We start from the raw sequence: 25,556 nt of genomic DNA on the forward strand, positions 1-25,556 counted from the left end.
TTTTTCACTTAAAAATAGTTTAACCAGTAGTAGAGGATTTAAGTCATGGGTGAAGCTTGAATCAGAATCTCTGTCTTGAGAAGAAAATCAGTACAACTGAAGATGGGGAAGAAAAATGTCTCTGTGCTATATAAGTTTTTGAATCTTCTGAAACATAGCCTAAATTCTCAAAACTTTGGCACATTGGTAATCTGGAAAAAGAATTATAAATCTGATCAAGAAATGCTTTACATCAATAATTTTAATTTCAATCCCTTTTTATATACATTTTTCAACATTTCAAAATGAAAAGTCAATTTGAACTGAAAAATGAAACTTCACATTTAGAAAATTTGAAAAGGATATTTCAGCGATTTAAAAACTTTTTTCCATAATATATTTCTAATGAGAATTTTCAAAACCAATCCTTTTTCACAAACAGTGCTACTCTTGTTGATTAATATTTCAAGTAAAACATTTCATTGAAAAATTTCCAATCAAGTCAAATGGCAATATACACTATCTTCATGATAGATAGAAAACCATATCAAAACCCAATGGTTGTTTGCTTAAATACTCATCAGAATTGTCTTGTTTGCTGTTGTTCTTTGGCTTTTACATGCATTATTGCCGCTGCTGTTTACCACTAATAATACTGGAAACAAATGTACTTTCCTATTTGCTGGAAGACAGAAAACTTAAATGTTTGCAATTTATTTCTCTGCAATGGGGAGAGCCAAACAACAAATCAGATCCTTTTTGCTGGTATATTATTGACCGTTTTCATAAGAGTTATGCTTACACATCCTGAGTATATCTGCAGCAGCCAGAAACTCCAAAACATACAAGGGAATCTTGATTGCCTTATTTTTATTTATGTGGAAATTTAAGAAACCTGCAATATATGAAATGTTCACGTCACTTCATGAATAGGTGTCTTCAGACCTGCTGTTTTCTTTAATAAGTGTACACTTTTGGGATGACTTTGCCTTAGGTTTCATCAGTTTCTCTATCTAATCTAATTTGCTGCATGTCTGTCTCATGTAAATTCTTTCCAGCTTCTAAGCAAAGGACTAATACCTTCTCCCCATTACCCCATTACCTTTTTGTATTTTTTTTGCTTCACCTAATTTTTCTTCGTAACCAACTTCAGACACCATTATCATAAAGAAGGGGATTTCTCTTTTAAGGACAGCAAGCAGAAGCACATTTTCTCCACTTTGTCATTCCTATTTATAGGCTGTTACCTACTTGTATTTAAAAATGACTTTTACGTTTTACCTGAAATTAACTTCTGCTTCAAGATGTCTCCTTCTAAGAGTCCAAATCCTAAAAATGCAGCAAGAATCTTCAAATAACAGTGGATATTCTGTAGGGTTTTTTTTTCAGGCTCTGCTACTTTATGGGCAATGGTTATAATGTTACAGGAGGAGAGCAAGGTTTTTATTTCTTCCTCAAGTTTTACTTATTAAATTATATATATATATATATGTATATATATGTATGTATGCTGGATCTATTCTTCATATAAATATAGGGGGACAAGTGCAGGCTGCATAATATATTCTAGAGTGAGATATTCACTGTTTAAAAGAAAGCTCTCAAACAAATTGAAAGCCAGAGATTTAATGGCAAATGTGTAACTTCATGGAGACATATTGTTGTATTTTATTTCAATGAATAATGACTAATAAAACCATCATTTTATGGAACTGATATTTTCAATATATACTGAAATAAAAATATACATTTTTATAATTTTTCTTTTGAAGCTCAAAATTTAGGAAATGTTAGGTTAAAACCATAAAAATAATGAATCAGTTATGCCATCAATCATAAAACTAAAGAATTTGAAGCTATTCCTTTTCATGTGCAAAATATTGTTTCCATTTCAATGTATGGCATAAGCTGAAGCTTCTATAAAAATATTTATAGTAAAATACAGCATAAATCTATAATTACACGTAATCAGTTTTAGAAAGATGCATCCAATACTTAGACACTGTAAAATTATTTAGAATCAGTCAATTTTACCTCAGTTACTGTTGAAGTAACGAAAAGTATGATGTAATCATCTTTTGCGAGCTGAATGGCTTATTTGCTCTCATGTACACAAAGCCCTGTAAATAACCTACAGGTTGTTAGTCATTACTTAACTCTGCATCCACAATGCTCATTTTAGCTCTTCCATATTAGTGCATTATGCACAGAGTACTTTAAATAACCATTAAATAACCAGATGCATTTCAAGCAATGTAAGGAAGAGTTACAGAAAATAATTTTGACTTCTCATGTGAAAACCTTCTTAGAATTCCCTCCACTGAATGTACAAACCCCTCTGAAGGAACTGAAAAATCTTTAGTGGATTGTCTTGGAACAGATCAGCAAAGCACAATTTGGTATCTAATATAAGGTGCTCCCTGGGCCATGGCTGTAGTAAAGCATCATGCAAGGGCTGAAGTCACGCTATCATTTTCATCTTTCTTCTTTCAGTTGGCAGTCACACTGGCTTCCTTTTGACGTAGTCTTTCTTTCTGTTAAAGAAAAAGAGAGAGTTGTATTGTCATTCTTGTCTATAGTTTTCCATCTCCTCTCAAGCTGTCGTGAACATTTGGTCTAGAAGTCTGAGAAGTACTAAACGAGTCACACTAGTTTTCTTTAATTAAAAAAAAAAATGCCTGGAGCACTCAAGGAAGGCTCAGAACCAGTTCATTACTTACTGTAGAGAAACTGAGCTTGCTTCAGCTACACACTGGTCAAATACTGTGTACCTTTAAAAATATGCAGCTCTGTGAAGACCACTGCAGCAAGAGAAAACCAGACACATTTCAAATTCATATGAATCTAATACATTCTCTTGTCTGGAATGGTTTCTGCTGACATAAAGGCTCTAATTTAGCATTAGCTAGATTATGTTATTTAATAACTTCTTTCCAAGGAAGTACCCATTCATGTCTCTGCCGCCTGTCCTGCAACTGATACACTCTGCTGGGAGTGGAAATAATACTCTGATTCCTTCATGCACATTTCCTTCCCTTAGTCTCTTGCTTCAGAAATGCTCATCTAACCTGTGCGCCTTGCACGCAGACAAAAAAGGTTTTATCTACAGTGTAAGTTATTAGTCCTCTTTTGTGTTGTATTAAAAAACCTGGGAAACAGAAAGGAATAAGATAAGGATTTAATCCCTTCTACCATTTTTCAACAGAGCAAACAGGATTTTGTAAGCTTTTGAAAAAAACCCACAAACTCAGCCATTGGACAAATGTACGCAGTGAACCTCAATGCACTGCAGAGCATGGAAGAAAATACAAGAGACTTCAGTGGAAGGGGGGAAGAAACCAGAAAAGCAGCGCTGAGCATATTTGTTATCTCAAATAGCAGAGTCATGCCTAGGCACAACTAAACTAAGTTTTAAACTTAACTGCTGGACTAGCACAGGGCATAAGCTTAAAGAGTTCTCCTTGGGAAGAACATCACTTTGCTACATTCAAACTAAGCATACTGTGTCACCCTTCAACAACAGCAGAAACCCGCCATCATTCGGAATGACAAGAATAGTGTCACAAAACCCCTTCTGATTGTCATACTGAGAAACAAATCATACCAGGCTAGCTGTAGGATTGATTTTCTTTGTTTCAACTTTCTTCTCTGCAGTTAACTTGCTTACTGATTGCTGAGCCACTTTAATTCTGAAACAAAACACATAGAAAAGACATCATTAGATTCAAGGAAATTAAAGCTGCTCTGTCTCTGCTTGATGTATACTCTATCCGTAAGAACCATCACCACTGAATTTTTTTAGGCACAATAGTCCAACAAACGGTTATTACTATTCAAAGGTTCGTAATAAAGTACCAAAAGTAGATCACAGTACATTTTTAGAGAAAAGCAAAAGGACAGTCTGTCTGTATTGCTCACTGAAAATGTCACCAGGCAAACAATTTCTCTGTTCTTGCAGGATCTGGATTTTATGGAGTATCTTTCCCACCAAACAAGCTGCAGTGTCAAGGCAAGAAGATACCTCCCTGAAAAAAATCAAAAGCTACCTGGCTCAATCTGTTGTATATATAGAATATACTATTTTGGTAGGCCATTTGCCAGGCTACACATTATATTTCCTCTGAAAATCTTGAAATGAAAGCATCTGCCAGTTTTTCCTTAATGTTTACCCCGTTGCTTTACACGGAATTGACTGACCATGTGTTGTGGTGATAGGGAGGAGAGGCAAAAGATTCTTGTCTACGGCTAGCTAAAGCTGTTGCGTGTGCAGCTACAGACCACCCTACTGAAAGCACTATTGAGATAAGGGGAAACAAGAACACAGATCTGATTCTTCAGTTTTTGCCTTTTGCTCTTAGGGTCTTGTGTACAGAACCCTTGTTTCTGTGAGGATTTAACAAGAAGAACCCAATCAGAAGTTTAATCAAGAGGAAAAGGAGAAATAGAGAATTTAACAAAAAGGGATTGAACTGTCCTCTTACAGACAGGGGAAAGGGTGGGGAAAATTATGTGCTAAGCAGTGACAAAAAGGAAAGAAAATCCTTGGCACTCCTAATACAGGATCTGGCCAGCTATCAGTGCCTTTAAAATGCTGATGCCATAAACACCTACTTCACAATTCTACATGCAAAAGGCAGAGAGAGTGAAGTTGCGAGTGAGTCTTTGCAAGCAAGGAGAACTCCGCAAACCAATTTTCACTTATGCACACCAAATCAGTCTTTTACTATAAACAACATATTTCTTGGCACTCTTGAGCTGAAAAATTCTACTTTCTTCTCCTATTTAATTTTTTCCACTGGCAGAAATAATTGCTATGGCCAGTCAAAAAGCATTTAAAATACCATGTCCAGTTCAAACCACTTTCGACACACTCAATTTTTGAGGAATTTTGGAAGAAAAGCAGAAAGGAAAGTGGATTATAACTGCAATTACTGATGTGTACTTCCTTGCTGTAACACTAGCAGCGAACTAGATTCTTTTAAAAACATAGAACACATTCATAAATTCATTATCGTGTTTATCAATGCTCAGAATTGGAAACTAAAATTCCTTCTCTGAGCTATGTATTTTAGAAGAATCTACTTCTAGTTATTGTTGTCTCACTTTCCAGTGCTTAAGAACAGAAGGAAACACTTACACTACTTTCAAGTAAACTTATTTTCAACACTGTTTAGCTACAACATTGATTGAAGCTGTAAGTATACCCTAAAGTACACAAATATGAAATTATTATTCTGTAAGTTTAAAAATATATCTGAAGTCTTTTTAAAACTTAATTAGCGTTTGCTTCTTCTACAGGCAAACAACTAAGTGGTAACACACCATTCCATCTTTTTAAAATATTTTGTTAATCAGCACAGTTTGCTTCTTAATGACGGATGACAGCAGCCACTGGACAGCGTGCTATTCCTCACGGCTACAAAGTTTATGCAAAGATGATCATGTATTTCAAGTGACAGTATTCAGGTTCAGCAGAATCACACCAAGGGATCAACTTCTAAACTCTTCCCTATTTTGAGCACATTTTCTTTTCGATCACATTCTCTTTGGTCCTAGGATTGTTTTCCGAAAAGTTTTTAAATGTTTAGAGCATATATTTTCACCTGAAGGGAGAATTCTAGGGATTATAAACTTTTAGACTTATGCCTGCCACTGATTTAGGCGTAGCTCTGTGTATTTTATTCCATATTTGCACAATTTCCAGGAAACGTGGATTTTTTAAAGTAGAATGCATAGTTTGGAATACAAAATAAAAATAAACCATCTCACTAATATGATTTGAATCATGCGATATTTGGCTCATAACAATGACAGACTAATTATATATTACATATATATTTTATAAATAATAAATAAATAAATAAATAAATAAGTAAATAAATAAATTTGGTCTCCTAGGGAAAGAGCCATCCCTTTACTAACATATAAATGATAAGATTAGCAGGCATTACCAGAAATATAAGCGCATAATTTAAAAGAAATTTAATTCTTTGTGATTTTTTAAAATCAGATGGTTCAACTTCAAGATAGTAGTTAGGTCAATAACTACATTAGTGAAGCACCCATGCTGTAAAGCTGCCTTATAAATGGAAATAATTCTTTGTTAAACATGGGTAGGATACCAGAACTAGTTATTGTTTTGGAAGCACTATGCTTGAAATGAGAAAAATGAAATAGTATGAAAACTATCAAATTCAAAATAATAAAATTGGCTAACAGCAGTAGTTGATTCTTCACATTTTTTCCATTTTTTTACTTTCATTAAAAAAAACCCTAGATAGGAATACATGATTTTAATTGTCCATTAAAAGCTATGACAGCCTTCCATCAAAATTTACAAACATACACAATATTCTTTAACTGCATCTAAAGTTGAATGTATGCACAACATTTGACTGAGTCTGTTACTCAGATAAGTACAAAAAACCCACATCACACACTTAAATAATTATTAAGTAGCAAATAGACAAGCCCTGTTAATTCAATTTAGGCAGGCCTCTTCTCTGTTCACTCTATTTTTTGCTACCACCTTTCCTTAGCACAAATATAAATAATTTCCCATTTTTATAAATGTAGCATAACTTTGTTTGAATAGCTTTCCATTAAAATACTAAAAATTAGTATATTAATGAGGGGGAGTTTGGAGATGTGCAAGTATATTGAAATTAGAAGTAAAATTAGAGATGAATAAGGAACAGAAAGAACAAAACTACAAATAAAGTACATTCAAAAGGATGGAACTAAACTACTAATTATTTTCTTATCTTTTCTTAGACCCGTATTTTATTAACCAATCTGCAGATATACCATGCAACATTCTATTATTTTTAGTTAACTTAAAATAAACTATTAAATGTATTATAAAGTTACGGCATTGATTGTAGTTTATGAGAATTTATATAGATGTAAATTGTTTAACTTCTTCTTATAAAAGTATAAACTTCCTCAACTACTCTTAATTGTTCAGCAATTACTTGTTCAAAGTCTGTTTGAAGTGAAACAAAAGCTAAGTGACAGAATGACAAAATGTAAGGTAAATAAATATTCTGTCAAATATCCCTTCTTCCTTGTGAGTAACTGCAGTTATATTAGATGATAATGAAGGTGGCCAATTTTAACATTTATAGTTTATAGAAATTAGGTGGAACAGAAAAGAATTTGGGGGAATACGGGAAATCCACTTAAGTCTTGTGTTCAGTTTAAGGGCCAACAAAACATCTAAAGAGGACTTTGAAAAACATTTACTGAAGATTTACTAGACTAAGCAGTGTCTCAGTGACACTGCTTAGGGGGTGAGATTTACAAAGTATGGGCTTAAAATGTTTACTCACTTCATCTTGTCACTTAAACTCATTTGTTATTTAAGTGTAACATGAGACACCAAATAGAAGATGGGAGAGAATGCCAAATCTTACGTAGTAAAAGGGCTCCTTAGAGAGGCAGGGAAGTCATTAAGATGGTGCAATAACCAGCTGGAATGATAATAGGGACTAGTAAATTCTTCCACTCAGGTAACTTCAATTAATATGTATTCTGGAGAAACAGTAGCAGAATCAAGCCCCGAGATAGAGCTCCACAATGTACATCTCACTGGCGTAGGCTGAACAAACATGAACTGAGCATCCCACCAACCACTCTGTACCCCTTTCTTCTGAGTTTTTGTCATATGAATTAATGTACAGCGGGGCAGCTCACATGAACTGGACATTTAGAGAGGCATCACCATGAGGGGGAGTTTGGAGATGTGCAAAAGAACGGACTCAATGAAAAGCTATTTTTTTCCTTCCTATACCAGTATAAAATAGCATGGATGGATATACTAGTTTAGCCATGTTTTAGAGATTTCATGGAAGAGAAATTGGCATTGAATCTAACAGAAGTGAAATCAAGGAGGAAGAAAAGAGAACAGAAAAGTCAAGAGAAGTATATCTAAAACAGAAATCCAAGAAAGGATAGAAGTGTGCAGTAAAACACGCTAGAAAAATAGTGACAAGGGCACTTTTGAACAGAGAGCACTGCAGAGCACAGAGACCAGAAAGGATGGTAGAACAGCTGAATCACAACACAGAAAGAAAAGGTGTGCAGGTGTTAATTTAGCAAGCAATAACATGAGTCCAAAACATTAAGGAATGCAGGCTGGTTAAGCCTTGAAATCTGACCAGATGCAGTATGGATGTGTTCAAAAGAAAAGTTACTCTCCTTCAACAGTGAGCAAAAGAGGTCAATATACCTTAATGAATAAAGAAGATGTGATGTATTGTACATTACCATACAATATAGGAAACAAAATGGAATGAAATTATCAAAACAGTGTATTTAAATAGGGGAACCAAGACTCCAATACTGCATATGGATCTTTACTATAAGTAATGGAATATAATTGGCTTTTTCCTCCCTCTATGTGGCAGATGTTGTCTTCCCCTGTAAACTGGATGCAAGTCAGGCCTCTTAAATTAGAAGATACAAGTGAAAAATAAAGAAATTATTTTTATTAAAAATTACTGTTTTCTAACTAGGGACACAGAAGCTAAATCTTAATTAGGGACACAGAAGCCAAAACTAAACATAACGCTGTATTTATTAAAAGTTTCCTTCATAAGCTCATGAAGGAAACGACATTATCTTCCTTACAGGAAAAGATATTATCAAACCACGGACTAACCAGATAAACTTGTCATTTTCACCCCTGTCATTCAAGTCAGACAGAAGTAGGTGTAAGCTGGCATGCTCCATGCTCTAAAGCCCCAAGTTAGGAAAACCAGAATCTCTTCTAAACAAGCCAGTTGCTACTTGTGTATGTTCAGGCTCTGTTGGTGTATGAACAGAGACCAAATTATCTGGTTCTTGCTCAACCTCTTGATATTCTGGAATAATCCATTCTCTTCGCTTCTACAGCTCCTTCCATGCAGCTGGTGGGTTATGAGGATAGCTGTCGGTTATGAAATAGCTTGGAACAACAGTTCTGTGCCACCTGAGCTTTCCATGACTTGAAGTTCAAACTTCTCCCATAAGACTGTGGTGGCACAGGAATTGTGCAAACCGTATCTTCAGATATGGGTGGAGACACACAAGCAGGGGTAGCTACAGTCAACATCCACTGTTCAACCCAGAGTAAAGCTACATACCCAGCCCAGATCCTTAACACAACTGAACAGCGATTCCCCTTGAGACACTAAGAAATATCCCCATAGATCAAATTTCTTTCATTTGTTACATGCCTTCCTGCACTCAGTCATATCATAATCTCTGTATGCAGCCCATAAACTAATCCTTAAGTAACAGCACCGTTTCCTGAAACACTGCTAGCCCATGCAACATAGCAGGCTACACTGCAGTCTCAAAATTTTAGAAGACAGATGCCTGTGTATTACCTGGTCTGGCGGATGATTTTATGAAGTCCTTGGTCAGCTTCACAATTAGGAGCCTTATAAACAGACTATGAAGTTTGGACATTGTCCACTTCTGTTACCATGTTGTGCAAGACAATTGCCTAATCAAGCCTTCAGGCTTAAATCTTCTGTCAAGAACTTGGTCATTATTGATCAAATCTTTAAATTGCATTTAGAATAAATGTCCACTAACTAAATCAGTATAAATGTAGTGAAATGTACGTATGTTGTCAGTGGCATTTTTCTCCAAACCTCAAATTGCTAATACGCTTGATATGTTTCTATTTCTTCTGGATCTACTGACAGTGTTTTGATTATCTGTATGAAATGGGTGAGAAATTTTAGCTCTGTAGTCACAAGAAAAAAATATCTATTTCTATGCCTTTAGGAAAGCTAGTGCATAAGAAAAAACAATAGGAAGAAAAAGGCTACAGTTCAGATCAAAAGTATAGAATCATAGAATTGTCTAGGTTGTAAGAGACCTTTCAGATCAACCATCAACCTAACACTGACAAAACCATCACTAAACCATGTTGATAAGCACCATGTCTACACATCTTTTAAATACCTCCAGGGATGGCAATTCCACCACTTCTCTGAGCAGCCTGTTCCAATGTTTGATAACCCTTTTGGTGTAGAAATTTTTCCCAATACCTAATCTAAACATCCCCTGGCACAACTTGAGGCCATTTCTTCTTGTCCTATTGCCTGTTGCTTGGGAGAAGAGACCGACCCACACCTCACTACAACCTCCTTTCAGGTAGTTGTGGAGAGCGATAAGGTCTCCCCTCAGCCTCCTTTTCTCCAGGCTAAACAATCCCAGCTCCCTCAGCCGCTCCTCATAAGACTTGCTCTCCAGACCCCTCACCAGCTGCATTGCCCTTCTCTGGACCCGCTCCAGAATCTTAATGTCTTTCCTGTAGTGAGGGGCCCCAAACTGAACACAGTATTGAGGTGGGGCCCCCTCCCTAGTCCTGCTGAACACTGTTACTGATACAGGCCAGGATGCTGTTGGCCTTCTTGTCCACCTGGGCACGCTGCTGGCTCATATTCCCCGCTGTTGACCAATACTCCCAGGTCCTTTTCCGCTGGGCAGCTCTCCAGCCACTCTGCCCCAAGCCTGTAGCGCTGCATGGGGTTGTTGTGACCCAAGTGCACTTGGCCTTGTTGAATCTCATACCATTGGCCTCAGCCCATCAATCCAGCCTGTCCAGATCCCTCTGTAGAGCCTTTCTATCCTCACGCAGGTCGGCACTCCCGCCCAACTTGGTGTTGTCTGCAGACTTACTGAGGGTGCACTCGATCCCCTTGTCCAGGTCATTGATAAAGATATTAAACAGAACCGGCCCCAATTCTGAGCCCTGGGGAACACCACTCATGACTGGCCGCCAACTGGATTTAACTCCATTCACCATCACTCTCTGGGCCCAGCCATCCAGCCAGTTTTTTACCCAGCAAAGAGTACTCCCATCCAAGCCATAGGCAGCCAGTTTCTCCAGGAAAATGCTGTGGGAAATGGTGTCAAAGACTTTACTAAAGTCCACGTAAGCAAAAGCCCAGGTTAACCAAATATGCTTCAGTCCATCTGAGCTGGCCACTAGTAGATACCTAGGAACATATCTTTACCATTAGCTACCAACACTGCTACAGTCAGAGTTTCTGCTTTTCAAACCTGTTATTGCCTTTGTGGAAAAAAAAATATAAATCACTAGGTCTTTTTTCACAAGATTAAGATGAGACCATCAACATGTTTTGTGCTAGAGATGAAATTAAATAACTAAGAAAGCATTTTTAAAAAAGGACCTTTTATAAAAAGTAGCATTAAAAATAGGATTTTTTCCTACTTTTAAGATGAAGTATATAATTCTGTTCATTAAATAATGATTATGTCTTCTCCAGCTGTTGAGACAAGCTTCAGTTTTCTTTTTCTTTTCTGAATTCTGACCTATAAAATTTGTATGTATGTTCAATCTGAAAGAGACCGCTTAATCCAGTATGGTAACTATTGTAGCAATTTTATCTTTGCAGTCTAAGCAGTGGGTCAAATTAACAGCAATAATTCCTTTTATATCTGATTATTTCGTATTTAAAGGGTAACACCCATAAATACATAATGATAATCCTTGTCACATTTACTTTGCCAAACATACAACCACAGTTTGTGATGAAACTGCTCACTGCAAACTACTAGTACTTTTCCTGTATTTATACATTTTCCCTATATTCCGACTGGGCTAGGATATCCTCTTAAAATATACCTTGAATGCTTTAATAAACTTATAGATAGGCGTTCATATATATGTCTCATGTATTTAAGTTCTTATAAATGCGTATTTGTTTTGATTCTGAATTCATAGACATGCCCACTGCAAATAAAATTAGTAGTATAAAAAAAGGAAGTGAGAGTGGAATTATATGTAATCTACCGTGGTGTAAGTGCCTTGTTGTCAAAACAATATACGTTTGTTGTAGTCTTTAATTCAGTTATCATCTCAAAATTTTATAAACAGAAGAAAGCAAAAAAAGCAGTTCATGTACCCAGATGCAGAGACATGCTAAATTATAAAGCTGTGAACAACAAAATTGTTTTTTACCCAAAACACAGCAAAAAAAAAAAAAGTCTCCAACATTTGGTGAGGATTATGGTGCATTTACATTAAGCTGTTTGTCAGGGATGAAGAGGTGATCGTCAAAATGAATTTTATTTTATTGTAGTTGCATTCTAGTATTGAAGGGAATGTTTCATCTCTATAGTCATCTATTTATTATATCGTATCAATTTAGGTTTGTTATCTATCTGTAACTCTGTCTTGCATTCCTAAATGGTGTGCAAATTTTGCCCAGGAAAGAGACAATGATTCAACTATATTTTGCAGGCGGCTAGTTTTTTTTCACGGTAGGTTAAATGCAGGGCAGCTCAGTTAAAGTGTTTCCTCTACTTTAAGAAAAAGTCTCATAGAAATCTAATTAGATTTCTACAGTTGTGTTACATTTGGGAGCCAAGTAGTTTTTAGACAAAACCGGCTCTTGCAGCTGAGGCTGTCATTTAGTTTCAAGGCGGTACTCTCTTCTCCTGAAATTCAGAGATTTTAATGGTGTCTGTTACACAATGCAAAGTAGTTACTTTTAAGTATAAAATTTTAATTCTGGAATCTTAGATCTTTTGGCCTATTTTTACTACTATTAATTTTAAGCTAATACATTTTTAATTATACCTTTGCATAATGATAATTCCGCATATTGTAATTCAATTTTGAATTTTCTGAGACATGTTTCTTGAGAGACAAATTATAATCCAGTATTGGCCATATTAGGTTAATGGTTGGACTCGATGATCTTGAAGGTCCCTTGCAACCTAGATGATTCTATGATTATTCTGCTTTGCTTCAGTTTTTACTGCTAAGGTCTGCCCTCAGGAACCCCAGACGCTGGAGGTATGAGAGGGAGCGTGGAGTAAGGAAGACTGTCCCTTCATCGAGGAGGATCAGGTTAAAGATCATTTAGGCAAACTCAACACCCACAAATCCATGGGCCCTGATGGGATGCACCCACGAGTGCTGAGGGAGCTGGCAGATGTTACTGCTAAGCCACTCTCCATCATCTTTGAAAAGTCATGCAGAACAGGAGAGGTGCCCTGAGGACTGGAGGAAAGCCAATATCAGTCCAGCCTTCAAAAAGGGCAAGAAGGAGGACCTGGGAAACTACAGGCCAGTCAGCCTCACCTGTGTCCCTGGAAAGGTGATGAACAGCTTATTCTGGATGTCATCTCTAAGCATGTGGAGGAAAAGGTTATTGGGAGTGGTCAACGTGGATTCACCAAAGGGAAATCATGCTTGACCAATCTGATGGCCTCCTATGATGTCACAACTGGCTGGGTGGATGAGGCAAGAGCAGCGGATGCTGTTTACCTCGACTTTAGCAAGGCTTTTGACACTGTCTCCCATAACATCCTCATAGGAAAGCTTAGGAAGTGCAGGTTAGATGAGTGGACAGTGAAGTGGATCGAGAACTGGCTGAATGGCAGAGCTCAGAGGGCTCTGATCATTTGCAGGCCTGTAACTAGCGGTGTTCCCCAGGAGTCAGTACTGCGTCCAGTCTTGTTCAACATAAGTCATCAATGATCTGGATGAGCGGGCAGAGTGTACCCTCATCAAATTTGCTGAAGATACAAAACTGGGAGGAGTGGCTGACACACCAGAAGGCTGTGCCCCCATTCAGCAAGACCTGGACAGGATAGAGAGTTGAGCAGAGAGGAATCTAATGAAGTTCAACAAAGGCAAGTGTAGGGTCCTGCACCTAGGGAGGAATGATCCCATGCACTAGTATAGGTTAGGGGTTGACCTGCTGGAAAGCAGCTCTGCAGAGAGAGACCTTGGAGTCCTTGTGGACAACAAGTTGACCATGAGGCAGCAATGTGCCCTTGTGGACCAGAAGGCCAATTGTCTCCTGGGGCGCATTAAAAAGACTGTGGCCAGCAGGTTGAGGGAGGTCATCTTCCCCCTCTACTCTGCCCTAGTGAGGCCACATCCGCAGTACTGTGTCCAGTTCTGGGCTCCCCAGTTCAAGAAAGACAGGGAACTACAGGAGAGAGTACAGCAGAGGGCTACAAAGACGATCGAGGTAATGGAGCACCACTCTTATGAGGAAAGGCTGAGTGACCTGGGTCTGTTTAGCCCGGAGAAGAGAAGACTGAGAGGGGATCTTATCAACGCTTATAAATAGCTAATGGGCCGACATCAAGAGGATGGGGTCAGACTCTCTTCAGTGGTGCACAGCGACAGGACAGAGGGCAATGGGCACAAACTGGAACACAGGAAATTCCATCTCAACATGAGAAATAACTTCTTTACTTTGAGGGTGCCAAAGCACTGGAACAGGCTGCCCAGAGAGGTGGTGGAGTCACCTTCTCTGGAGTTATTCAAAACCTGCCTGGACACGATTCTGTCCAACCTGCTCTAGGTGAACCTGCTTTGGCAGAGGGGTTGGACTAGATGATCTCCGAAGGTCTCTTCCAACCCCTGCCATCCTGTGATTCTGTGATTAAAATTCCTATATAAATGTAAACAATGAAATCCATTTTTAGGTATCTATGTGACTAGCTAATTCAGACACTTTCTACTCTGAGTTTCTGCAACTCCTACTGAAATTTGAAGGGTAATCCAATTGTAAACAGGTTTACAGAAGGATATCAATGCCTCAGTTTCAGAACCCAAGTTTGAAAATATTGACTTACATTGCCAATTCTTCCTCTTTAAAATTTCCTTTAAAACAAGAGAATTTGATCATGATAAACAGATTATTTTTTTTATTAAATTCAAAACAAACAGTGCATCCAATTAATTAGCCCGTTAAGGAAGACAGCTGTCCATTCCTGTCATACTAAGGTTTTTAGTTACCAATGTGCACAATGACTCTCAGCTTGTTTTCAAAATTTCTTGGACAGCAGCTCATCAAGTGTTAGTCTTATACTTTGTAAAACAGAACCCCTAAGTGGTCATGACTTTACAGGACATTTTCAGGTAACGAAAATAGTTTTTCCATCATTTTAATCTACTGATTTCATGAGTTTCCTCTTTTCAGTAGCACATTACGATACAATTCAGGATGATGAAAACAGTTCTGTTGTCATTCTAATTTACTTATTACACTATGCTCCTCATTTCAGCAGCTCATTGTCTTGATGAATCACCCAAATTTTGAATGTAAAGGACAATGAATTGTCCTTTTGAGATTAATGAAACTTCGCAAAAATAGTTTGAAGTGAACTCTGAAAAACAGTCTCTATAATCCAGAAAGTGTCAGCTCTTTGAAGTATTACAATAACTGGTGCTCTGCGTTCTACTGGTATTGCTTTACATTTATGAATAGGAATAAAGGTATCCATCAAAGGAGCTGGTGAAATATTTGTGCTGTATTTTTGTTTGTACATTTTATTTATATAATTATTGAACCACAAGAAATTCTCATCTCACCCCAGTAGGAAAGCACAGAATATAACAGTTTACTTACAAACAAAGATTTCTTGAATGTAGTATTAAGAAGGTTTAAGAAGTTATGCAGTGTTAAAACATTTACAAGGCATTTTAAATCAGTTTCTTTGAAGGGATCATTGTATGCCATCAGCAAGGTGCTAATTACATAAAAAGTAATGGATATATGGTCTGGATTTCTTTTTCTTGGATAGTTAATTTGCATTCCTCCTAACTGCTTTTGGAACAACAATAAGTGATGATTCAGCAGAAAATATATCCCTGAGATGATCCTTATCATTATTATAGCAATCTGCCAGTGACTGTTTATTTTACACAGTTTTTTGATGTAAAACAAATTTGCATATTGATCTAGACACAAGGAAATAAAAGATTCTTTGAATATGTTTGCAGTTGTTAGGTTCTAAACCAATCTAATCATAACATAGATGACACAAAAAGCTACAATTTTCAAGTCTTCAAAACCTGTGATGTCTGTAAAACAATGTTGATAAGGCTGATAATTAGGAATTTCTAATTTCTACATCTTGCCCTTTAAAAATCTATTCTACATGAACCTAAAAGCCACACTGATTTGTAGCAAAATGGAAAATGCAAGTGTAAATGAGTTTTCTACTTTTGCTGATACTTTTCTCTAAATCTGTGTCAATTTGGAATGAAGTGATTAATCCATTCTTTCCAAAGCATGAACACATTACCACTCTTTAGGACTTTTCAAATGAATTGAGACACAGTAAGCATGGTGCGCTTATAGTGAAATTGTTTTTTCTTTGTAAAAGATTTTAAGCTTCTTTAAGAAAATCAAGCAAATAATTGAAGGGTTTGGTGTGTTTTTTTTTTTCACTCTAACTAATAAAATCAGGAGACTGTGGTGAGATCTAGCGGCAAGTAGTTTGATGTCCTCAGCAGGACACCAAAAGTCAGAAGTAGTGCTGTAAATTCAGTGTGGGGCTTCGACACTGTGCTAAGTGTGGCCTGAATCTCTGGGGCTTCCCTTTGATGCAAGTGCAGTATATTAACTGGAAAAGCATTCACTTTTATTTGTCTGTACTGTCTGCGACAGCAATATCGCCTCATTTAGGCTAGTTCAACATGAAAATGCACAGAGAAGCAATCTGTTACAAATTAGCACAGCTCCCCTTTCATTTTACTAGCTAGTAATTGGAAGGGGTTACAAAAGTGTAATTTATCAGATTATATGTGTTTATCTTTTTGTGGGGACAGCATGCCTTTGGTGAATTTTCCTACGCACCCTGAGGGAATAATCTTTCCTTGATGTCCATTAGATCTGAAAGAAAACAATGACGCCTGTGAAATACAGGAGTATAATTTGTTGGGTTTGAGAAGGAACAGTTTCCCAGACATCTAAAATGGTATTAATGACTTTATTAGAACCTTACCGTTCCTTGGAAATGCTTTTGCTCTCTCGTTTCCAAATGGTCTTGAAGTCACTGCAGAATTCGTACCACACCGTGAAAACGTAGTTTGGTGTGATCTCCTTCTCGCCAGGCTTTGGCTTTATCCCGAAGTATCCCACTGTTTCTTCAAAGCTATGAGGGAGGAGGAAAAAAAACTGTCAACACATAAGCCCACTGGGGACAGAGTTTCTCTGAAGGCTGGTTCCTGATTCAGTAGTCAAGGCTGGTAATTACCATAACTTGCCCTAAGCCTTGGAAATCATAGCAGCAATTCACGCCGAGTATAACTAACCTTCCAACACCTACCTCAGTCCCAGGGGGATAACTTAGAGATGCATGAGCCATCATAGAGAGATGTCAACACAGGCAAATCATGGGCACCCAATTTTAATGAGAAAAACTTAACTTCGTGCATTTCAGGAAATTCTATATTATATCTATTTCTTGAATTTTATTCTGCAACACTCCATGAAGACCTTATTCTCCCATTTATCTTTGTTGAAGGACTATGGAAAGGTCACATGCCAATCAGGAAAAAATCTCCAGACTTGGTTAAAAATAATCTTCAAGTACTTAGGGAGAATTCGGAGTAGCAACAAAATGCCACAGACAGCGCCAACAGTCAGTTTGCAAAGTTTTTACTGAAAATAAATCATCTCCTTCCGCATGTGTCAATAAGCACATAATAAATTTTATGAAAATACATTGCCAATATTTTAATGCTTTTGTAATTTTAAAATGTGGCTACTGAATTGCTATACAGCTGGGTATTTTCAAAGTAGTCTTTTATAATAGATGATACTTCCGATAGCATTTTAAATGACTGTGCGTTTTTAACCTTTATAATATTGCTTTGCATAGATAAAATGGAATAGCTCACATTATTAGGTACATGGAGACTCATCTAAACAAAACAAAAGTATGTTCATTTTCATAAAGGTTGAATTACTTTTCTCTGCAAGGTAGATGTAATAATGCTGAATGATATGGTGATACTTATTAAAATAATGCTATAATTTAAAAAGAAAGGTAACAACATATTTCAAAATAACTTGTTTTTCTTCAAATACTGATTTTATTTAAGAAAAAGAATGTTCTATTCTTCTTTACAGTTGCCAATACATCCTAAAACTAGAACACAGTAAGTGTAAATCTGGAAAATAAAATAAAATTCAGAGGTGTATTAAAGACTTGTAAGGAGTCCCCAACTATTCAACAGATGTCACTTGAGCAACAGATGCAGCTTCAGCAAATACTTCTTTCTTAACTTATACTTGCATTTGTATAGTCCGCATTGCATGCTTTCATACAGAATTGCCAAGGTTAGGTCAAGCTTTTTCTGCCTTAGGTTGAGATTCAAGGTTTTAGCTAGGCTTGAGGAACATAGAGTAGAGAAGTTACCCCCCAAAAATAAAGGAATATATACTCCAGCTGCTTCACAAAGTGAAGAAGCTTGGATTTCAGCCACAAAAGCCAATATACTCTGGCTTTTTTGATACTTTAAAGATGGATACAGCTTCTAGGACATGCTGAAGAATATCACATATTGTTCAAGGTGAGCTATTAATATTTTTTTAAATGCTCATATGTGATCAACTTTAGCCTTTTGAATTTCTTACATAGGTTTTGTATGAAACACGTAACTATATTTTGAGTCAACTGGTGATCCACGGTAAAGGAATCACAATGAAATAGGTAAGAACAAGCCTATAATACTCAGAGTTGAAGGGTCCTGTAGTGACACTACAAGGAGAAAATAAATAAATAAAGACAAAGCTAATGCAGCTTTAAATACCCATGTAAACCATTCTGGGATTTCAAACCCTAAAAATACTAAAATAATACTTCAGTCATAGTCATATGGTTAAAACACGTCTACTGGGCAATGTAATTTCCATTACATTCACTTTGGCCAAATATTTCTCAGCTGTTCCTACCCTTGACTAGGTTAGCTGAGCCAGGAACAGCAAGACCAGAAATTGTCTTCTCAGGTTTGCTTCATGTAACAGCAGCCCTGGTGCCATCACGCCCTCTTCTTCCTAAGGGAACCCTTCTCCACCCCAGCTGTGGCTGATACAGCTGTCCCTGCATGCTCCAGGATTCTAAATTTCTGCACACTCTCTCACTCTGCCTTCATCCTGATGCTTACTCCTCCTCCCCTCTTCATCTTTCATCTTCAGCCCTTCCCCCTCAATAGCACCGTTTTGTTTTCACCCAGCTTAATCTAGCTTCCTGGACTGTTTTCTGACTTTCAAATGTAACACATCTTTTTAGCAGTAATTTAAAATACTGAATGTTTAGTTAGCAACTGAAAAAGCCAAACTCTGTATCAGATGACAAATTCCTTAAGTCAACTGCAAATTAATTCCCCGTGCCCTGGAGAATCTACTCTGCTCCAGAAAGGCTACAAAGTAGGTAGAATACAAAAGAGCCTGTACCACAAAAGGTAGGTTTGGAGCTCAGTAAAAAGGAAACAAGCCAGCCAGCCACCCTTACCAAATGAAATTAAGAAGTAAAGCCCCAGTTGATGTCAGCCAACAGTTCAGCCAATTTAGGCACCTTCTGCAAGCAAATGGAAACAGTTCACCTAAGACTTGAACTGCATTTGGGAGGTGCCTATCTCCTTTTTCCTGACTCTCTAGGAAGACTAATCTAGGTGTGTCAGTTAGGTGGAGTGACTCTGGCCTCAGAAAAGTAACATAAAAATCCAAACTACCATAGATCTGCCTTTAATGATCACAAAGAAAAAATATTGATAAGAAGTTAAAAATTAATTTACCCATGTTGATTTATAGCAGTTCCACATAACTAACACAAACAAGGTTAAAGGTAGATCCTTCACTCTCACAAAACTTCAATTTGGAAAACAATATTTATTAGAAATACTAACTTATTAAATATTTTACTATCTATCTAAAAATGAATTCATCTCACTTCTCCCCTTATTTTGTCTCCTTTGGCCTAAGTAAGGCATAGATACTCAAGCAAAAAAACCATTAGGATTTCACTGGTTTCATAGTATACTGCATTCAGTAGCCTAAGTGATGAAATACATTTTTTACTACATTAAGTAGTTAATCAGTTATTATGCTATTCTGTAAAACTCTGACTCAGTTCAATGTTGACAGTAATCAAAACCTCAAACACAGTACACTGTCTGGCTAAAAACTCAACTGAACTTTTTCCTGGAAGACTACATATGAATTTTTCAGAAAGCATATTACTTCTTTGAAGTACAGATCCTTTTCCCTATTTAATTTAATTCATAAGATCAATAACATCTCTGACCAAAATAAACTGTTAGAAAACACTAGCAAAAATCTTACCATTTTTGTGCATTTTCCAAACTGCTCTCTTCTTTTTTACGTTCTTCTTTAGCTGCCAATGAAAAACATTTCAAAGATATAGATTACTGCCTTATTGTTTTAGAGATCTCACAGATTAAACATCTCTTACATTCAAAATTGGATAGGTTGTATACTAAATTTAATAAAAGTTATAAACATTTCCTAATTTTCAATTTTTATTTCTTTTTTGTACCTAAATGAATGCTTCTAGTGTACCAATAAAGTGTATTCGATTGGAAAAGTAATTTAAAATCCATACTATAATATATAGTGGTAGATATTAATCTGAATGAAAAGCAAATAATTAATGTTATTTGTTATATATATATGTGTGTGTGTGTGTGTCTTAAGTTATGTATGTTTCTTTATTGTTGCAGACCAGAACTTAAAAATTTAAACCTGTTTTTGCAGTGCAAATAATTGGGAGTTCAATTGGAACTGAACAGGTACCAAATATAGTTAACACCAACTGTTCCATATAGCTATCACATTTTGTTCAGGAAGCTGGAAAATGAAAACACATGTACTAAGCTTTAAAAGTATGGTATGTACATGATTTTTTTGAAAAAGCAGCCAAGAGTTTGAAATATGGTTAGTGAATCTAAGCCCCTCTGTTACAGAATGCTCACACGAACTACTTAAAAGGAATTGATTTTCAAAGGATGGGCATTCTCCACTTCTGAAATTGTTTCCTGAGCTGGATACTCAAGCAAAGCACTAGTTTTTTCAAAAAATGTTGATCAATTCTTCTTAATACAGTGGAGCAACTTTAGCTGGGGCAGAATACCACATGTGTGAAACAATATTAATATGCAAAAGTTATTCCTATTATGCATTAGAATAATCCTGTAAGAGCCAATATTAACATAAACAGAATTCAGACACTTTATATAAAGATAAAGAACTCTATCCTTTTGCTGCTCAGGCTATAGGAGTGCATTGTCTGGTTGAAATACAGTTACAAACTTGAGTTTACAGACGAGGCCACTGAGAAATTGATCCTGAATGGTTCCATTTCATTATAAGGCTGCCAACAGAGAGGTTTGTACTAAGACTTCAAAACATTTGCTGTTAACAAAACAAATTAATTTCAACTTATATGTTTACCTACATTGGGCAAGTATGCTTTATTTCAGTTTCCTCAGTTTCCTTAAGTTAAGAATATAATAACAGCTATATCAGATTGGCACAGGGATTCATCTAGCCCAATATCCTGCCTCTGGCAGGCACTGAAGCGGGTGCTCAGTTAGAGTTAAGGACCAGGACAAACACATGATCCCTTCCCTGAGTGTTCTCTGGAGATTCTGTAGTTCATACAAATGTCTCCTGCAGTGGATGTCATTTCAACGTAACTCTCAATGGATTCTCTCCCAAGAACTTGCTCATTCTCTGCTTAAGCTTTTTAGCTTCTACAAACTGCTGTGGCAAGTGTTCTATAGCCTTACTGCATGTAGCACATTTTGCTTGTTTTGAAATGGACTCCTGATATTACTCTCTTGTATTAGAGAAAAGCATGACCGCAGTGATCATTGAAATACAGTGACTATTGTCATCAGCTTTTTGATTAGGATACTTTTGAAGCACATTTCCTCACTGTCCCCATTTATTGAGCATTGATTTGGTTTGCAGATAAGTTTTAGTGCTTGCAAACTAATTTCCATTAGGAGGAAACTAAACAGGAAGCTCCACAGCAAATGCACTCCAATAATTAATAGGGACAAAAGGACCAAAATAATGCTTGACCCTTCACACAGCTTTGAAACATAAATTAGAAACGTTCACCTCAGACTAAATATAACTCAAAGCCTAAACCTCTACTGTAAACACAATGGCCTCAGCTGCTTCAATCTGCTGATCCAATCCTACTGCACCAAATTATTCCATAATGCAGCTGTAGATGTTCTACATTACACGTATACAGATTACATAGAGGTCCTTCAAAATGAGTTCGCATAAGCTGCATTTGGTAAGGAGACTCCCTTCTGTCTGGCCTTGGAGTCATTAGGCTTGACCAGCTTTGAAAATGACAGGGAACCGTCAAAAGTAAAGTTTGCTCATCTGTCTCACATCTAAATGCAAGTTCTTAATATGCTCTGCTGTTAGGATTTGGCTAAGTCCATATCCTGAATAAAGCATCAGATCCTGTCATATGACAAGCAGACAATCTTAATCAATATATGTTCTTTGAATATAAATACGAAAGCCAGGATCAATTAAGAATTTCTGTGTCTTTCTACAGACAAGGGCTTTGAAAGGAAAACAGGTATTTACAAAGCATGCAGTTCTAATTTTCTGTAAGAATATTCTTTTGTAATACAGACAGCTATAGACTCTGAAGACCAGCCACTAGTCTTAGTCATCTTGCTTTCTGTATCTAGCTCAAAGAATAAGAGAATAAACGGACTATGATCTTATGAATTTGCCTTATGAACCTGAGATATTTCTGGTGACTTCCTTTTATGAAAATGCAGAAGTAAGCATTTGAAGAGTCATAATCCTGTAACAGTTCTAAGAGTGAAACTTACTAGAATGAAATGGTAAAAAAAACCCCAACTTAGTTCTTCTACATATTTCTGCATTCTTCTACATCCTACAGTTCTTGCTGAGGACGGAACAGCATGCCAAATACTATTTTGAGAACGAGAAACTACCAGAAAATATTTATTTTTAATGGGTCTAATATATGCATAGCAGCTTCCAGTTACAACAGAACCAAGACCTCTTCAGGCATCAGGCTACTACGAAATAGGTCCCCAAACAACAAAGGAAAGAAAATATTGGATACTGGCACAAACTAGAAGTTGGAGGTCAGTAACTAAAAGAGACAAGCACAGAATGATGAAGGACAAAGAAGTATAAAGGGGTAGACACAACTGCACAAAAATCTCACAGCTATTCTGCCACTCCAGTCAAAATTTTTAACGCTTAATAAGTCTGACTGGATAAATTTATCCAGTATTATAAATACTAGATAAATTCTCTCTGGTGTTTCTTTCTGACCTTAAATATATGAATGCAAGTAAGAAGGGTAATTCACACAAGTCTACTGATCTAGTTGTACCCATTACAGCTGTCTTATTTTTCAGTATCCTACTATTTTCAGAATTGAAAGATCTAATGTGTAACTTTTTATAACTTTTCTAAGCATTCTGGAGCAATGACACTCTTCAAAATTATGAGAACACTCAGAGAAGTAGCAGTTAGGATGGAGACATTAGAACTCTTACTTTTATATTCCTAGGCTGAGTTCATGTGGTTCAAAAATGTATGCTTCTTGAACTTTTAGAGATTGGTAAATTATAAATTGGTAAAAGAAAAACCCCACCCTAAAACAAGGTATTTGATTTTTTTCCCCAAGGAAGGAAATAGATAATTTCTGACTCGTCTTCCAATGAACCACAGTTAAGATTAATACAGAATCTAGGATAAGACATAGACAGAAAAAAAAACAATCCCAAAACTCAAACAACAAAACCCCTACTGACATTACTCTCTAAACTTTATAGAGCCTAGATAGAGGTTGTTCAAACAGCGACAAAAGGTTATTGTGAAATTTTCTAGGCTCACAAGAACTCACCTTCCTTACTAGTCAAGACTAAAACTGCTTAAGTAGTCATGCTGAAAGGTAGTCAAAAGATGAAACCCGCCCTGGAACTTTACTATCCCTTTAATCAAAGATTGAGGAAGAAAAGTATATCCACGGAGAGGTTCAGTTAGGTTATCTTTTTCCAAAAAGTCAAATATCACATTCTATGACATTACTGAGTAAGGAGAACAAGCAACAAGAGACCTTATTTTCTTGGTCTTTCTAAAGCATGAAGACATACCACCATTTGATAACAGAGACTCAAATATCTTAGAAATTATCCATTGCTGATATAATTGGGTATCAGAAGCTGAACTCAGAAGACTCTATGACTAAAATCTCCATATATATCTCCAGTATCAAGTACAATTGTTGTATGAGGGAAACTGTTTTTAATAGCCCTGTTTAATCAGTGACTATGCAGAGCAGGAGAAAAAGCTCAAAGGTGGCCTACTAGATGGGTAGAAAGACTAGAGAGGATCATCAAAAGCAATATCTATTTTTGTACAAAATTCCGGACATGCTCCAGAAAAAAATTCCTAGACGCTATAGCAATACAAAGAACAGCAGGATCAACAGCGGGATGAACTTAGCCTCTTTTGGTCTTGGTTTCAATAGATCTGTTGCCAGTGAAACTTTTTGAATTGACTTAATTTTTAAGAAATCCTTTACTCAAGAGTTACTGGCCTACAAGTAATAATATGGAAGATAAAATTTTCACAGGGCACTTGCTAGCTAGCACACGTCAGTTCTTTGAGCTGCAAAGAACTATCATGACCAATCTCATGAAAGTGAGCTTTCCTAAGGGTTGTTATTTTAGAGACCTGGTGGGTTGACCCCAGCCAGTAGCTATGCACCACACAGCCGCTTGCTCACTTGTCCCCCCTTCCCCTGCAGTGGGATGGGGGAGAGAACAGGAACAGCAAAAGCAAGAAAAACCTTACGGGTCAAGATAAAGTCAGTCCAATAAGTGGAGGAAAGTGGAAGAAAAAAGCAAGTGATGCAAGGTAATCACTCACTACCTCCCACAAGTAGATTGATGCCCAGCCATTTTTGGAGCAATGACTACCTCTCCCAAAATCCTTTCCCCTCCTTTTTTATTGCTGAGCATGACATTATCAAATTATGAAGTTTCAGAAATTCTAGAGTAGGTGCGTATCCTGCTCTAGAAAGAGATATAATCAAGAAAAATCCATCTGTCTAGAGCTATACATAAAACCTGAATTTTCTGCTATTTCTCCATTATTTTATTGAGTTACTTTTAATATAACTCTGCCTCCTGAGAAATAATATTACTTTTAAGATATTTCTATACAAAAGAGTTCTTATTACTTAAGAATTTACTTCATCTATAAACATAGCAAACAGGAGAGAATAAATACAGTGTAGAAATTTTAAAAATTTAAAAATTTAAAAATTTTATATTTCAGAAATAATAAAAAAACCTTAAGTGTTCTATGTACAGATTCCTAGCAACTAATTTTTCTCATATGTATTACTTGATTAACTTTCTTTAACTAGTTACTAACTTCCAATTGGTAGGCTTTAGGAAGTCATGGAATTCAACAGAGAGCCTGTAAATAACATGTAAATATTTCATTGTATTAGATTGTATAGACTGTATTAGATTGTTATTGTATTAGATTGATATACATGTATAGATTTCTATTCCAGTATATGAGAAAGCAAAAAATCCTCAAAACAAAAGATCCCACGCCCATCAAGAGATCTTTCTTCTATTGTACCAGTTAGGCAAGAAGGTCTGGGAGCAATGGAATCAATGAAGCCTGGCCTATTGTGGAGCTATATTTTAGGGTTAGTTCCCAGACAGATTCATTAATGTTTAA

General features: G+C 36.5%; 1 protein-coding gene across 4 annotated transcripts in view; it reads right to left on the minus strand.

The window, feature by feature from the left end:
• Positions 1 to 353: 353 nt before the first annotated feature.
• FMN1 (formin 1) overlaps positions 354 to 25,556 on the minus strand; it is a 200,586-nt gene continuing 175,383 nt past the window's right edge. For all 4 annotated transcript variants that reach the window (XM_054200792.1, XM_054200790.1, XM_054200791.1 and 1 more), the window contains 4 exons: positions 20,103 to 20,154; positions 16,759 to 16,908; positions 3,584 to 3,668; positions 354 to 2,513 (listed from right to left, as the gene is read on the minus strand). In XM_054200792.1, the coding sequence (XP_054056767.1) occupies positions 2,469 to 2,513; positions 3,584 to 3,668; positions 16,759 to 16,908; positions 20,103 to 20,154 (332 nt within the window). In that variant the 3' untranslated portion in view covers positions 354 to 2,468. The remainder of the gene's footprint in view (positions 2,514 to 3,583; positions 3,669 to 16,758; positions 16,909 to 20,102; positions 20,155 to 25,556) is intronic.

This window comes from Rissa tridactyla, chromosome 4, assembly GCF_028500815.1.
Source record: "Rissa tridactyla isolate bRisTri1 chromosome 4, bRisTri1.patW.cur.20221130, whole genome shotgun sequence".
Lineage (NCBI taxonomy): Eukaryota > Metazoa > Chordata > Aves > Charadriiformes > Laridae > Rissa > Rissa tridactyla.